The sequence below is a fragment of the Aphis gossypii genome, chromosome 3 (assembly GCF_020184175.1).
Source record: "Aphis gossypii isolate Hap1 chromosome 3, ASM2018417v2, whole genome shotgun sequence".
NCBI lineage: Eukaryota > Metazoa > Arthropoda > Insecta > Hemiptera > Aphididae > Aphis > Aphis gossypii.
The window spans coordinates 31901284-31917285 of NC_065532.1; the positions used below are offsets into that span (position 1 = coordinate 31901284).

Genomic DNA, 16002 nt, shown 5'->3' on the forward strand with positions numbered 1-16002 from the left:
CGGCTGCTGTTGCTCAGGTGCGCGGCCCGTGGTGGGGGCGGCGGCGGCGGCGGTGGTGCGAGCGGTGCACACACACACACGGACGCGCGCGAACACGTCGTATATGATACGCGTACACGCAAACGCACACAATGAAACCATAGACGTTGCCGGCCAACGCGCGCGTGCGAGTGTGTGCGTGCGTACATGTGTGTATGCGCGCGCGCGTGTGTGTGTGTGTGTACGTATGCGCGCGCGCGCGATTCCTAAATAAGAAATCCGACCAGTGCCATACGGACGTAGAATGCACCACACGTATTCGGCCGCCGCTGCCTGTTGCTCCGTGGTTACCGTGTAAACATTAATAGTAAAAGCCGATATTCTCCGTCGTCGTCGTAAATAGGTGGAGAGTACGCGCAAAATATACCGTACAGATACAATATCGTCTGTCGATATCATAATATTATATACAAATGTGATATTATTATACACGTACATTACAGTAATAATAATAATAATAATAATAGTATAATGATACGGTGTATTATGCTATAAATCGTCGTTTTTCACGAGTATTTTGTATATTAATTTAACGTTTTCACGGACAAAAAATTGTTAAGATAAAAATTTCCGCCGTTCTCCGAGTGCATGTGTGCGTGCGTTGTTCGTCTGCGCGCCGATCCGATTTGCCCAAAATATTAAAAACGGATTATACACGTCCGAGACCCGAGGTAAGAGACAACTGCAATCATAAAAATATAACCGCTATATACAATATTATTATAATATCTGCATATTTCGTGGTGTGCGCCACGACGACTGCGACCACTGTGTTTTAACCATAACGCGAGCACGTCGGCTTCTGACTTAACCGTACTAAATTTTACGACTTTAATATTGTAACTGACGACGACGACAACCGTAGTAGTGAACGACAAAAAACTGCAACAACGATCGCTTTTAGATACGTAAGACACCGCGGCGGACCGGACGGTACGACGACGACGACGACTCGTACGAAGTCATTGTACAATATTGCTTTGACGATGGTAAAACGATAATGCGACCGACTCGAGACGTTATCGTCATACGATTTAATATCTGTGACCGTGCACGCCACTGCGTCCACTGTAAACAAAACAAGCCGCGATACTAGTTACTGAGCGGCACGCGCGCGTGTGTCGCCGCCGTCGTTACGAGTTATTAATTGAAAACGGACGACTAGGACTGGGCCGGCGGTGGCCCCCCAACAAATCCGAAACCTGTAGTTGTTTCCGACGGAACCTGCCGGGCGCGGAGACCGGCCCTGCGCCGCGTCCGCCGATAACGCGGCGCGTGCTCGCGTATATCATAATATCGTCGTCTGGTCGCCGTACACGAAAAACTGGTTCTGCGCGGCGGACACCGTGTGCGCAGTGGCATTTGTGCCGCCGCCGCCGACGCGAAGGGGTTTCGGGTGGCGGCGCGTGGCCAAAAAAAAAAACCCGGACGGAACCGGAACCCCGACCAGATTCGGCCGGTGGGGGCGCGCGCGATTTGCGGTCCGACGGGCGGCGAGGGCCGGCCCGTGGACGATGCAGATGATTTCGTCTTTTATTTATTTACCATTCGCGTTCGGTCCAATCCGTTGCATAACCTGTTGCTCGTGTCGTACACTACTCGTTTTCGGGTTCCGTTCGGCCGCCCGCGCCCCCTCCTCGTCGTCGTCGTCGCCGTCCACGACCGAACCGACGACCGCGTGTCGACGGACGACCGACGGTCGTCCCGGTGTCCCACGTAACTGTACCGATAATATCATATTATTATTATTTACGTTTTGTATTTTTTACTATTATTATTATTTTCGAAGACACGAAACTCGTCGGCGCGCGCTTTTGTCCATTGTTGTTTGTTGGCTCCACTGGTGCTGGCCCGAGACACTTCCGACATCGGCGGTGATGACCTTGAGCTCCGTCTCCCGTCGCCGCCGCCGCTCGGCCGGTCCGGTCTGTGCGGCAGACACAAATAGGTGTACACAATGCGCCGACCGCACAATAGCCACCGACGAGAGTGTACCTATTTTCCGAACGGGTTGTTCAGACCTGCAGACTGCGCGCCAATTTACGGGATTTTCGATTGGCAACGATTCGCGCGAAAACGTTTCGATCTTTGCCGAACGGTCGAGCCGCGCGCGTTGTCTGTCCGACCGACGGATATTATTTTTATTTCGGTTGTTATCAACAGGTGCGTAGTGTATTTACGACCTGATACGTCCCAATTATATTATGATTTTGTTTTCGTTCGGTATTCGGCAACATATCGTTGATTTGTATATATATATAAATATAGATTATCGACTAATAGCTGTCATAACACGATAATTACGACGTAATTAAAACCTCGCATCGGGACAATAATAATCGTCGTTTAATATTGCAAGTCGATAAGTACTGTGCATAATGTACATAATATTATAATACCTGTACACTAACCTATAGTTTTCGTTATATTATAATATTTTCTATAATTCCGATTTCTCGCTAAACAGAATAATATTGTGTTTTGTGTATAATATAACATAAATATGACGTGTATATTATTTAATAATGTATGATATCGTTGTCCGCACTTACATTGGACGTTTAACCGTGACGGAACTAGTGCAGTGTATATACCTATACAAATGCAAAATCCGTCATGCATGGCGTTCGGGTCGTTTGTACGTTTAATTACGGATTCCCGGAGGGATTTCAAACGATTATTGTAAAAATTTATAATAATAGAAAATGTAATATTACCACATGTCATGCGGTATTTATAAGTTATGGGTAGGTTTACTAGGTATGAAGCGCGTTAACCGAGTTCCGATAACACCATAATAGAATCGTGTTTATTGTTGCTATATTACAAAGGGATGCATTTTCAAGAATTCTCTCCCTCCCTTACCAATTGACCATTTTCGTGGAGGAAACCTTATTATGTGGATACCTACAACAGTGCAACGGTGCACGCACTTGATGAGCGTTAAGCGTTTTATACTTTTCTTTTCTTTTTGTGCTACTGATGAGATGCCGGTGATTAAATCGATCGTAATAATACGGATTCATTCCTATACTAAAATACGTTTTAATCATTGGTACACGAAACAGTATTCTTCGTTCACTTTCTCTCGCTTGTAATCATCAATAATTTTCGACTGGGGTGTAATTCGAACGAAGGTCGTTGTTTTACGGTTTCCGTGTGTGTGAAGTGTGTAAATATTATCAAGTATATTATTCAGGATCTAGTTGAAAATTTTTTCGACAGTCATCCGTTGTTAAGTGTACACGCATACCTATGACTAAAGTAGTTTCACTCCAAATCGAGTGTCATAATAACTGTAATATTGTAAAATGAAAAAATACTAATACTAGATTAGAACTTAATAAGGTAGGTCCAAACACGGTAAACTAAGTATCTCGAATTTAATATTATAAAGGAAAAAATATTATTATTTTATTTTTGAGTATATATGAATCGGGTGTATCTATACATTTGCTGCGTTTCGGAAGAAAATTATAATTTTCTACAGATGAATAATATGCATACTTTCAACGTATACTTAAGTAAGGAATCATAAATATATCTAATATTTCTGATGACTGCATGTGATGTATGGTTTATCAATTTATTATAAATATTATAATACAAGCGAAGTTTTAGTCCATTCTGATCCTTGACATTCATGATAATATCTAAACTTTTGTTATTGCTTATTTTACGTTAGTAAATAATGATTCATATATTCAATACATAATTAGTTTATCGTACACAAATACCATGTGTTTTTCTTTTTCAAAACACATTTTATTTTTAATTAATAGCTTGTCAACTTTTTACGATTTTAGGTCTATAATGAACTGGAGATTTTGGTTTTTGAGCTGTTGTAGTTGCTAGTTTTATTGCTTTAACTTATAAGTCATTGAGCCATAAAACATGGAAACAAATAATAAATATTTAGGCACTTTTTACGATCGTTCATTCTTGCTATTTTTTTTTAGTGTTGTGTCAATTCATTGATAAACCTTTGTTGTAACAACAAAATCACAACATTGCTTGTTTCCTTTAGAGAGATTTGAAAATATAATATTAATTTACGATTTTCAGTTTTATTGTGTAACGTATATTAAAATTCTTAACTCTTAAGCGTAAACTTGGTTTAATTAGAGAACAAGAAAATGATAGGAATAGTATTTATTTTCGTCTTGGTCATTTTGTTTTAAAGATTCTTAATTATAAAACCAATTTTTATCTGTTAATTATTAGATAATACCTATACTAATTCATTATTTTCTGTTTATATGATTTTTATTTTGATACTTATTGTACTAGTTTCCTCTAGGCATCTTGTGATCGAAATACTTTTAAGTATTCTATCAAATCTGAATCAGTATTGGTTCTATATATATTGTATCTCCTCCTCGTTCTTTGTAACTTAATGTAAAGTATACTCCCTATGTATGTTTTTATTCATGTACATTTTGAATATGTATAATATAATATTTATTATTAGTTGAAGCTTAGTACCAACCTTCGTAATATTTAACTAAAATCGTATTATATATTAAAATAATAATTATTATAAGACTGATTATATTATGTATATAATAGAACAAATAATGTTTAATTTATGACAGTTTCCCCACAAAAATAATAAGTATTGTCTGAACTAAAGTATAATCTGATAGTATTTCGATAAAATGTATTAATCTATTTATTACTATTATAAGTTATTATAGTCTGTTCGTATAGTACGTTGTACCTACTTAAAATCGTGATGAAGTGTTGGATCTTTAAACGAAGGTCGTTGTAGTTATTATTTATTAAAAAAATTGCATTTTGGTAGGATACATTTTTATAGAACCCCAACGTTGTCAGAAATCTCTTCGACCCTCGTCGATTATTATTATTATTATTATATACGACACCTGTAGATGCGTTTTGATGGGATCGGTCGGTGGTGGCAGTGGCGTCGGCTGCAGAGAGCCAGTGATGGTGTTGGCTGTGGTGGTGGTGGCGGCAGCGGTGGTGGGGTCATAAACTTGGCAACGTACAACTGACTACCTACCTACCTGTGTGTATTTTTTTCAGACAGAAAAGGAGGAGAACAACAAAGACGTATAATATATAAATGTGTGAGTGTGCGTATGATTGAAAATCGCCCAAACATCACTGAAAGAAATTTGTCCGCACGTTTATATGCATAATTTTGATGTCTAATGCCCATATTATGCACTCTGCACATATATTTCTGTGTACATTAACTTCTTCATCCAGTCGCCACTATCGTTGTATTGGTTATCGTCGCTCTTGTTAAAGGTTTTATAGAATATTAGGTATTACATGTAGAGTATATAATATTATTATAATATAGGTATCTTTTAAGTGATTTTTTTCTTTCAGGCTTAAATGTATTTTTTCTCATATATTTACATTTTCTATGCTTACACATACACTTATATATCTATACATATATACCTAATCTGGTCGGTTATGGTAATAATCTTCGGATTCCTTTCGTGCGGGCCATTAAATTTACATATTATTATTATTGCCGGCAGGTCGTTTCACCGCTGCCAATCGCTGCCCAGCTTCAGCCGCCGTCGTTCTTGCGTGTGTTTTTGCGTGCGCATCCGTGAGAGAGTATAATATATGATATTTATTATATATATATATATTTATATATTATATTATATTATATATTATGTGTGTGTGTGTGTGTATGTATACTTGGGCAGATACATTATCGACGACAGTGACGGCAGCGGCTTAAGACCGTTATATTAAACGCGATCGACCTTGGCCCGTGTGTTAAAAATAAAAAAAAACAATTTTAATGTCATATACGGATAACGACGATGGCGTTTCTTATTTTCGGGTAGAAATCGGATAAGTGTTTTTTTCCTATTCGTTTTCTACGTCATGCATTCAATAATTATGTATGTTTTACATTAATAAAAACCACTTAGATTTTATTGCTCCAGAGATTTGTTCTTTTTTAATTCGCACCTGTAGCGCTGTTACTCTTTTTTATACTCACGAATGCGTATTTTATACAATATAAAGTATAATTCGTTTAGGAATGTTTTTCTTTACACTAAATGCAATTGCATGTATAAAATAGTTTATGCAAATAGGTTTCTTTTTTATTTATACGAATTATAATTTCTAAAACACGTGACCAACATACTACAGAACGAACATTTTTAGTTTCTAATATTTTCAACAAAATGGTCACTATAAATTACAGGTTAAAACGATTTGTATAATCTAAATAGTGTTTATTAAATACCTACTTAACAATAAATTGATTGAGTAAAAATATATTTGGAAATTGTTTGAGTCTAATTGTAAATTATAATAGATACCAGGTAGTGTAGTGTGAAATATGTATACTACTCTGTTCTCATTATTCAAACATTAACACTTCGAAATCGTTTATACACATACATTACACCCTAACACCTATAACATCGATGATCGAAAATTATTAATCAATAATCATATGATTTAAATTTTAATAAAATAATATTTTATAAAAGTTACTGATACAGAAGAACATATTTAAAATTATATCTTAATTTATTTAACGCTCCGTGTTCTTTACTGGCCTGTATACATTTAATTTATGAACCTGATCTTTTAAATAACCAACAATTTATTGAAAATTTAAATTACTTTTTCTTCTGAAATATCACCTAGCCATTGATTTGTCCAATCAGTTCTTTGAAGGTACTCTGAAAGTGTATATTGATAATGATGACCAATTATTGATGATATGTATTTACGATTACGATGCAAAACAATTTGTATTAATACCTATGTCTAAGAGGAGTATTAAAATTTACATTTAATGATATTTTAATTGATTTTGTTGTATGAATGGTATTAATCTCGGACAGTATTGTATGACGTTGCTCTATTCTATATAGGTATCTACTGCTGTAAACCGCCGTTCAAAGATTGCGCATGGGGATATTATTATGTAAAAAAATGAAACATAAATCCATTGTTTCTTTAATGGGCTCGGACGTTTCAAATACCTCGGTGTTTATTGCTTCTAAGCGTATACGTAATTTCGAATTTTGAACTTGAAAGTCATAAAATATATTTTTGAGAATTATTAATTAAAGTGACACACCCAAAAAAAAAGTATATGTATCTGTTGTAGTACTTTGGTAGTCTCCCTGGCGCCTATCATGTTTTGAAACCGTTATGGTCTAACGCGCGCAGATTCTTTCTGGCGATAAAAAACGAACGGCTAATAATAAAAAAAACATATTCTATTGTATGTGAAAAAAACAACAATAATAAATAAATAACAACCGCAAGTAATTGTATTACACCGACATAGTACTTACTTATTTATTTTTTCTTATACATTCTAAATCGATTTTTTTACTTAAAAAGTTAACTATTTTCTAGGTAGTTAATATATAATTCATTAAATTTTCTGTTAATCTATTTTAGAATTATAAATACATTATTCGTATAGAACGCATAGTATCTATATATTTTGCGATTAAATATTTGTTTTTTCTTTCAATGTCAAAACTATCTGAAATTCTAATAGACTGTTGTCTTCTACGAGGAAAATATATCATATTGGTTTATAAAATTATACATACACCATAGAATTGAAACCTATCTAAGTTTGATTAATTGACAAGGGATACTATCTACGTTTTATCGCTATATTTTTTTAAATTTCAATACTGACATTTACTACTCAAAAAAAAGATCATGTTAACCTAAAAAGAAATGTTTATTCCTCCGTTGCTTCATATTATTCTCTTAAATAATTATGCGATGACAAATTGCCCCACGTAATGAAGTCCATTCCACGCTTGTTACAAAACAAGAACACTGTTAATTTAACAGATTACTCGCCATTTTACTTTTTTCTCGTATACTCTATCCAGTATCCACAGTAGTTAACAGGTTAATAGTTGTATTTTACGACGATTGTCGTAAAAAAATATATATACGTATAACGTATAATACGGATTAATGTAGGTTTGTATAAGAATAAGAAGTCGTTCGGAGAGAAATGTCGGTGGTTGTCTTTTATCGAAATCACTATTCGTTTTGATCATTCGGTTGTATGTTTAGTGTTAGTATGTATACTCGCTGTTATCCGGTGCAGTTGGTGACTTTCCACAGCAATTGCAGTCCGTACTGAATAAAATCATAACGAACGGTTGTCATCGCTGTGACTGTACACAGCCTTTTATGGCAGTTTTCTCGATCTCGACAAGATTTATTGCTGTAGGACAAACGCAACATATATATATATAATATATATGTATAATAATAATAATAATAATAATGTGTATTTTATTCGATAACCTATGATAGAATGATAATAATATGTAATTAAATAGGTACACAACGACAATATAATATAAAAAATGATATTTTAACTCCTTTATTGTTCACTGCCTGTATATTATTATTTCAAACAAAGACTTCACTCTTATACTCAGGTCTTAAGACAACGCAGACGCGTATGAGATAAAAAAGAAAAAAAATGTCAGATCGCGATCATGATTGTGCGGCGTCTCCACAACAATGACAATAATAATGATGATAATAATAATAATAATAATAATAATAATAATAATATCATAATAATAATAATAATTGTATCTATCGTGAACGTTACAGGCAGTATGTGGAACGTAGCGGCCGGTCGCACGGGAAGCAGAGACTCGGTGACTCAGTGATACAGTTTCCGCGAACCAGCGGAACTAACCGCCGACTTCGGTTTTTATCGGTACCGCGACTGAACCCGAGAAGTACCAAGCAGCTCTGCCTTAGCGACGGTGGTGTATCCGTGTATACACACCACACGACAGAGAGAATAATCACGCATGTCGTCCGCGGTGGACGGACAGCAACAGCAGCAGCCGCTGGCTGGTGGCTCGCCGCCGATGGCAGTGGTGTTGGCGCAACACTGCGTCAAAGATGAATCGCCAGGCGTATCTCCGCCGCACCCACAGTCCGTCATGTCGCCGACGACCGTCCAAGACATGCCACCCGAGAGCACGTCGCCCGTGATGCTAGCCACCATGCAACCGGTGAGCGTGGACGAATTCCAAACGTCCGACTATCACCATCAAAACCACCATCAGCAACAGCAGCAGCAACACCACCACCAACAGCAACATCAACAGCAACAGCATCATCAGCAGCAGCCTGACGATCCGTTGGACCAGAAGACCGTTATCTACATACCGGGCACCGACCCACAGCAGACCATCATTTACGATCCGCAGAATCCCGCGGGATCGTTGCCGCCCGGCATCACGATCCAGCAGGATCCGGCAAACGGTTCGGCAGTGTCCGTGTTGGTCCAGGGGCAGGCTGGACATCACCAGTACCTCGGAGCGCCAGGCACCACCGTGTTGGTCATGCAGGAGCTGGTCGACGACATGGGACACATACTGCACAGGTTAGTCTATAGTCGATCGATAAAATTAAATATTAGTTCTTAATTCTTACTTAGCATAGTCCGGTATATAAGTGGTATTAGATTTTTATGATTTTTCTGCGAGCAATTACATATATTATATTAAACCGGTTATAGGGTTAGGTATACCGTATCGCACGTGGTTTCCCAGATACTCTTTATTAAACGGAAACGTTTGTATTTTGAATATTATTTTATAATAATTGTATATTAATATATCAATTTGTGTGTATGTGCGAGTATTATGGTAATGCCAAAAGTATCTAATGCCGGAGTAGCAGCGAGGTCGTTGAACGCGTCGCGCGCGCGAAACGATCATTGCGAGTGTTGAACCAACGTTGCCACCGCATTCACAAATGTCAATCTTGCGTCGATCGTTTGAAAGTTCCCTGCATAGTATAGTGATATAAATCATCACTAAAATTTAATTTGGCGAATGTTTTTAAGAGAATGCCAATCCCACAATGTGTTATATTATCTCCATTTTAGAGAAGTACAACATGACAATATTGTGTTCATAAGATCTAAATCACGTGTTGTTAGTTTTAATTATAGGTAGTATATTGGATTCTTTCACCATATTCTAGTATGCGTTAGATATAAGATGATATCCACATATGTGTTATTAAGCTGAAAAAGTCATACCATCAGTAGAAATCGCTATAGACCATTATAGCAATCGAAGACTTTTTTATCGATTGGTTAAAAATACTAAATATAATTGATTTCGATTTTCAGTATACATCACTCACTATATATATTTTGATCGGTAGTCGATATAACATATTATTATATGGATATGTAGTATGTATGAATGTGTAACGATCGCTCATTCAATAGTAATTATTTCAATGATACATAAAATTGTATTAACACGACTAAGTCTACTAACCCGTAGTGCGTGTGGTTTTGATTTTTCACTGTTTTTATTTTGTTTTCCCATGGCATTCGTACAAACACGCTTATATAGATGTATTTGTGTGTGTGTGTGTATTGTATCTATGTAAGAAAAATTAAATGTAATCATTCCCAAGGTCGATACCGCCGCTCAAGAAAGTTCAATATAATATTGCTGTGTATAAACTGCATGGCAATAAAGCAGAGGCAACAATATAATAATATATATTATTATATACTGACAACGAATCGCGCTTGTTACGATGTATATTACATATTATATTGTTATACACTTGCGCACAGCGCACGAACGAAAATCGAAATACGACGGCGACTATTTATATTAGAATATTATAAACACCTGCGTATTCATCCATTCGGCTATGAGCCCTCTACCACCTTACTTTTAAACAGCTTTAAGGTGATTAACATACCCCTGGTATATACGACATGCAATTATATATTTATCGATAATAAAAAAATGTAACTTATTAACGATTCGGATCGATCTTTTCATTGATAGTACGAAATGAGTTAAAAAAACACATACTCATACATATATTATATCTATGATAATAACACGCCGAGTTTCCGACATAAGTTTCACTTTAATTCGAGTTTAATACAATGCCCGGGGAAATCTAGTGTTTTGTTAAATGTGCGGTCGATATATAGGACAATTTGAAGTGTAGGTATAAGCTAACACAATGGCTTGTACGCCGACGGGCCGACGGTTGACAATGTATATAAATATATTTTTTATACATGGGTACCAAAGATCCATGGCGATTATCATTTAAATACAAAACACGCTTGTCGGAATCGAATAGGCAAATAAATCGGATAAACGTTTTTTTTAAATTTTATTAATGATGATATTGGGTAATCGTAAAAAAACGAACGGTTATTGAATGAAAAGGAATCTAGCCGATTGTAAATTTTCACTAAGCACGTGCACAAATCGATGTTTACCTATCCAGCTATTCATTTATGAACGTTATAATGTTAGATGTGTAAAATATATTTTAACAGTGTGATCTACCACATTGAAGCGTGGAGATATTCAATCGTAACTAAGCAGTTCGATGCCATTAATCAGATAACTAACTTATTTTTTTTATCGTGATTCGTATATTGATAACAGCGTGGGTTATCGTATTGTAGGCTATTTATATATATTGAGGTGCACCTGCCGAATACGCCTTATCTACTGCTCTCTGTATAATAATATAAATGTATATGGCTGTCAATTTTCGACAAATATATTTATTATTTACTCCCCTTGATAACGAATTACTGATAAACATGTTCAAATATAAAATATATTATATCGATTATCACGTTGCAGGAGCTGTCATGACTTGCTAAATAGTTTTCTCATGTTTAACAGTCCTATACTACAGTACCTCTATGTATTTAATATTTTTAATATATCTATATCATACCTAATGTACATGATAATTTTATGTAATCTATTATTGCATTTGTGATATACTTTTTTTTTACGTTACAACTTACAAGTACCTACCTATTGCTGATAATTATTCACAGAAACGTTAATTTTCATTAATCATTTTAGTTTCAATAAATTATTCTAAGTTTTAACTATAGAAAAATTGTTTAAAGCAATAATGATAAGTGACCTATACTTTCGTCTATGGCATCACTCAATGTAGTTATACATTGTAGTTATACCTGTAGAAAGCATTTGTTTTGGGAAATTAACTTCTTGTGAGGGTATATAATTATATTCTTGAAGATATTGATGTAATTATGATGACTAAGTGGCTCGGTACAAAATAAGTAATGATGGTCTGTTAAAGCCTTCAAGGTAACGTCAAATGTTATACTGATGGTTTTTTATTTTAGTCAGTTTGGGATATGACGTAACGAGAATGACAGGCATCGAGTTGTTAGAGAAAAGGGTAGATCATAAATTAATAATATTAGTAATTTTTTTTATCTAATTGACTATTTTCATGTCTCAATTCATAAATAAATGTACAGATAAAATTTGAAAATTCGGGATATCTGCATATAAAAATAGTAACAACAATACTAAATACTTGATGATAATATATTAGACAAAGATCAAGGTTTGCTTTAAACTATATATATAACTATTAACTATACATAAAAACGTTGAACAGTTAAAAAGAACTTTAGAGATAGATTGTCATGATGGCGCTTATTTTTTTACATGAGCTAGACCTGAACGAGCATGTTCGACGTTCGTGATATTAATATTGACCTCAATTATATGGTAAACTTAGTATAATATTATTATAACGACATTGATCCTTCGTAGGTGGTTGCCAAAGTATTTTGTACAAAATTATGCGTAGAAATCGTTGATGGTTGTGTCTAGCATTTACATAATATGTATATATACATATCATGATAGAGATTACAAGGTTACTTAATTGATCATCGAACGTATATAGGTACACGGAAGGGGGCTTACCTCACCCAGATCTATTTAAAATGTAGAAATGATGATTTTCATATCGTTTTTCTGAGATTAAAATTCCATTTACAACATTATATACTCTATATACACATTATAATATAGTCTATTGTTAGATTATTGGAGCTTCGAGCGTTGAAGTCCCCTCGATGACGGCGGCCGCGGCACTGTCATATGAATAAAAACGTTTTCACACCATTATTCCCGCGTTGCAATACGGTGCGGCAGCATTGTATATTTGTATACGACATTACGACCGTTATCTCATCAACCCTTAAAGATTAAAATTGTCTTTTGTTTTTCGTTCGTTCCCCTAGGGTGCAGCATACAGAATTGACATTATGTGTCAATGTGATTAATACTTATTATATACCGTTAAGTACGTGGGTTTTTGTTTTTTATCTCTTCTCGACCTTTACTAAACATATTGTCTGTTACATGAAACCCACGACAACTTGCAACAGTCAATATCAACCCATATATACCTAATCGTATGCTCACAGGATCGGTGTAGTGTGAATACGATCATCATTACCCGACTTGTTGTAAATTCAATATAATAATACATTTGAATGCTTTTATTTCTTCCCGAGCCAGTGCGACGACGAGGTCGTATGCAGTCGGTCGTCGTCGCACGCGCATTGTCCGACGTCCTATTGTGTTTAAAATGAATATATATATATATACATTATATAAGCTTGGTTTCGATATAATCATAATAATGCGTGCACTTCGCCGGTGTGATATCTGTTATCGATTAAATCGTTGTTCTTTTGAACACGGCATCACGTAAAATATATTATTATTATTCCCTTGAAACACTTATGATGCGCCCATATGGTGTTAAAATATATTGTAATTAGCTATATGTATATGTTGCAAAAACCTTGGCCGATTATGTTGATAATGAATTTCAAAATTTTTGTCGGTTTTAATGCTTATAACGTGAACAACACGACCATCGTCGTTTGTATGTGCTTAGTGCTTACAGAACAATAGCTTTGTATAATAATCATTACGAATCCCCTAAAATACTTGCACTGGCGCCGTTAAGACTGCGCTGGTACGTGATGCTAGGTAACGGGTATGCCAGAGACGAATGAAGGACCCCGACAGGAAGTCTACTTTACTCCTGCCCACCCTATCAACCGTCGACCACAATCCTATGCCATATTGACAAATGCATACGATATAGTAGTGTAACGTATTGTTGCGTTCATATACAATACGACGAGGTGTATAAATGTTTAATAATATGCTGCAGCGTCCGCGTGATTAAAATATAATATTATCAACGGCGGGCCCCGCGTCACGATCAATTTGGCAGCATAAAATGTACACGTTTTTGTCTTGTTCGCGCCAATCTACAGAAGAAGGGGACTTACCCATGTAGCGTTTATATATCGTCGTACATACACATTGCATATTTTATTACTTTGACATTGACAAATCGAATTTTTACACCCATGTGCCGTTATATAGGTATGTACACGATCGCTTTGGACAGACGGCCCTCCCTATATATAATATAATACGCAAATCATTGGTCGTCGATAATATTATTATCATATAGTTGAGAATTGTGGTTAAGTATCCCGAACAGTCTTCGGATTGTGATCATTTTATAATGTATTATTCGTACGTCTTCTGCAATGTACAATATAGGTGTTCGATGTGTGAGTGTGTGTTGAATTTCTGTTTATTTGAAAATCGTTTATTGTGTATATACGTACAATATAATTTCAAGTAGTATTATTTATGTGGACGAAGAAACGATGAGCAAATAAAATATTTTTGACGTGGGGTTGTTGTTGATCTCTAACAGCGTGGTTTCTTAACCTGCATGTGCAATAAATGTATATATATATTATATATATATATATATATATATATATGTTATTATTATATAAGATAATAAATTAAAATATGTGTGTGTGCGACCAGCCGTCGATACGCAATTCGCATACAATGGTAACGCGATTATTCAATATTATGTACTATTACGACCAAAAGATTTTGGGAACCCCTCTGCGTTGCGCCGCAGTCCAGTGCGTCTCAGAGTTCGCGGTAACCGGCAATTAATAAATCCCCTGTTGGCCCCATCGGTCCCGCTCGTCGCCCACTCAAAGATTCTTCACCGTCGTCGAACATTCGTGACCGTCGCGGCGCTGCTATAAAGATTTCGTGCACAAGGTCGTCGTCGACGAGGATCTCAGCCGCGCGCATTATTTTTAAAAGCGCGAAAATCAAAAACGTTTTGTTCTCACATTTTCATGAGCATATACGCGTCCTCGTAGTTTTTGCAGCGGATTTTATTTATACTGTACGAGTTGCGCCGATATAACAAAACATTTGCCAACCATAGTGTACCACGTCACCATGTATACATAATTATATTTTATGTACAGATATATAATACATTAATAACTGAACATAAAGTGGTATTTAATGGTAATATTTTTTGCAAATCCGATTGAACGCCGTATTACATGTATAACTCGTCGATAGTGGACAAACAAATTCCGAAGCTATTCGTTTACAATACATTCCGATCGCATATTTCCATAATAACTACAATAATCATAATTCCTTACAAAGAAATCTACTAGTCATCAGCATCATCATCGTCATAAACGTCGTCATCCGATACGTGTATTTAATATATACGGGAAATCGTTATTTTATTAATCATCGCACACCATACTGCTGCCGCATATATACTGAACACTATATATGTGTATAATATGAATTTCTCGTTCTAGGCAGAAAATACCTTCGAGCCGATGTCATGGGGACATGGGGACAACCTAACCTTTGCAAACTGTATTTTTGTTCAGTGTCATTGACTGTAATGCTTTTAATTATTCTAAAAGTCGCTAGTCGTTAAGAGTAACCTAACCGAAATACATGCGTCTTACCATTATATTGAATGCTGACGTCATTTTAGATACAAGTTTTAAGTAAGGAATTACTGTAGAGTGTCACTTCGAGTGCCAAAAATATAATAAAAACTATTATAAAATTGTATTTTTACTCAGTATATTTTCTACACATATAATTTCGTAGATTGTAAGTAAAACATTATCTTTATTTTTGTCATTGCGCCGTTTCCAACAATGAAAAAAATTTGCATCCTTGTATAATGATATTATATTATTAAATATAGTTA

At 35.7% G+C, this 16002-nt stretch overlaps 1 protein-coding gene across 9 annotated transcripts in view; it reads left to right on the plus strand.

Annotated features, from left to right (window-relative positions):
• Positions 1-256: 256 nt before the first annotated feature.
• The window catches only part of LOC114129273 (protein grainyhead-like), a 100354-nt gene continuing 84608 nt past the window's right edge, over positions 257-16002 (plus strand). For 4 of the 9 annotated variants that reach the window (XR_007605333.1, XR_007605332.1, XR_007605331.1 and 1 more), the window contains exons 1-2: positions 257-710; positions 8665-9451. Coding sequence is in view for 6 of the 9 variants with exons in the window: in XM_050204638.1 (XP_050060595.1) it covers positions 8871-9451 (581 nt within the window). In the remaining 3 variants the exon portion in view is untranslated. The remainder of the gene's footprint in view (positions 711-8664; positions 9452-16002) is intronic. The other 5 variants (XM_050204635.1, XM_050204640.1, XM_050204637.1 and 2 more) reach the window with 2 other exon arrangements.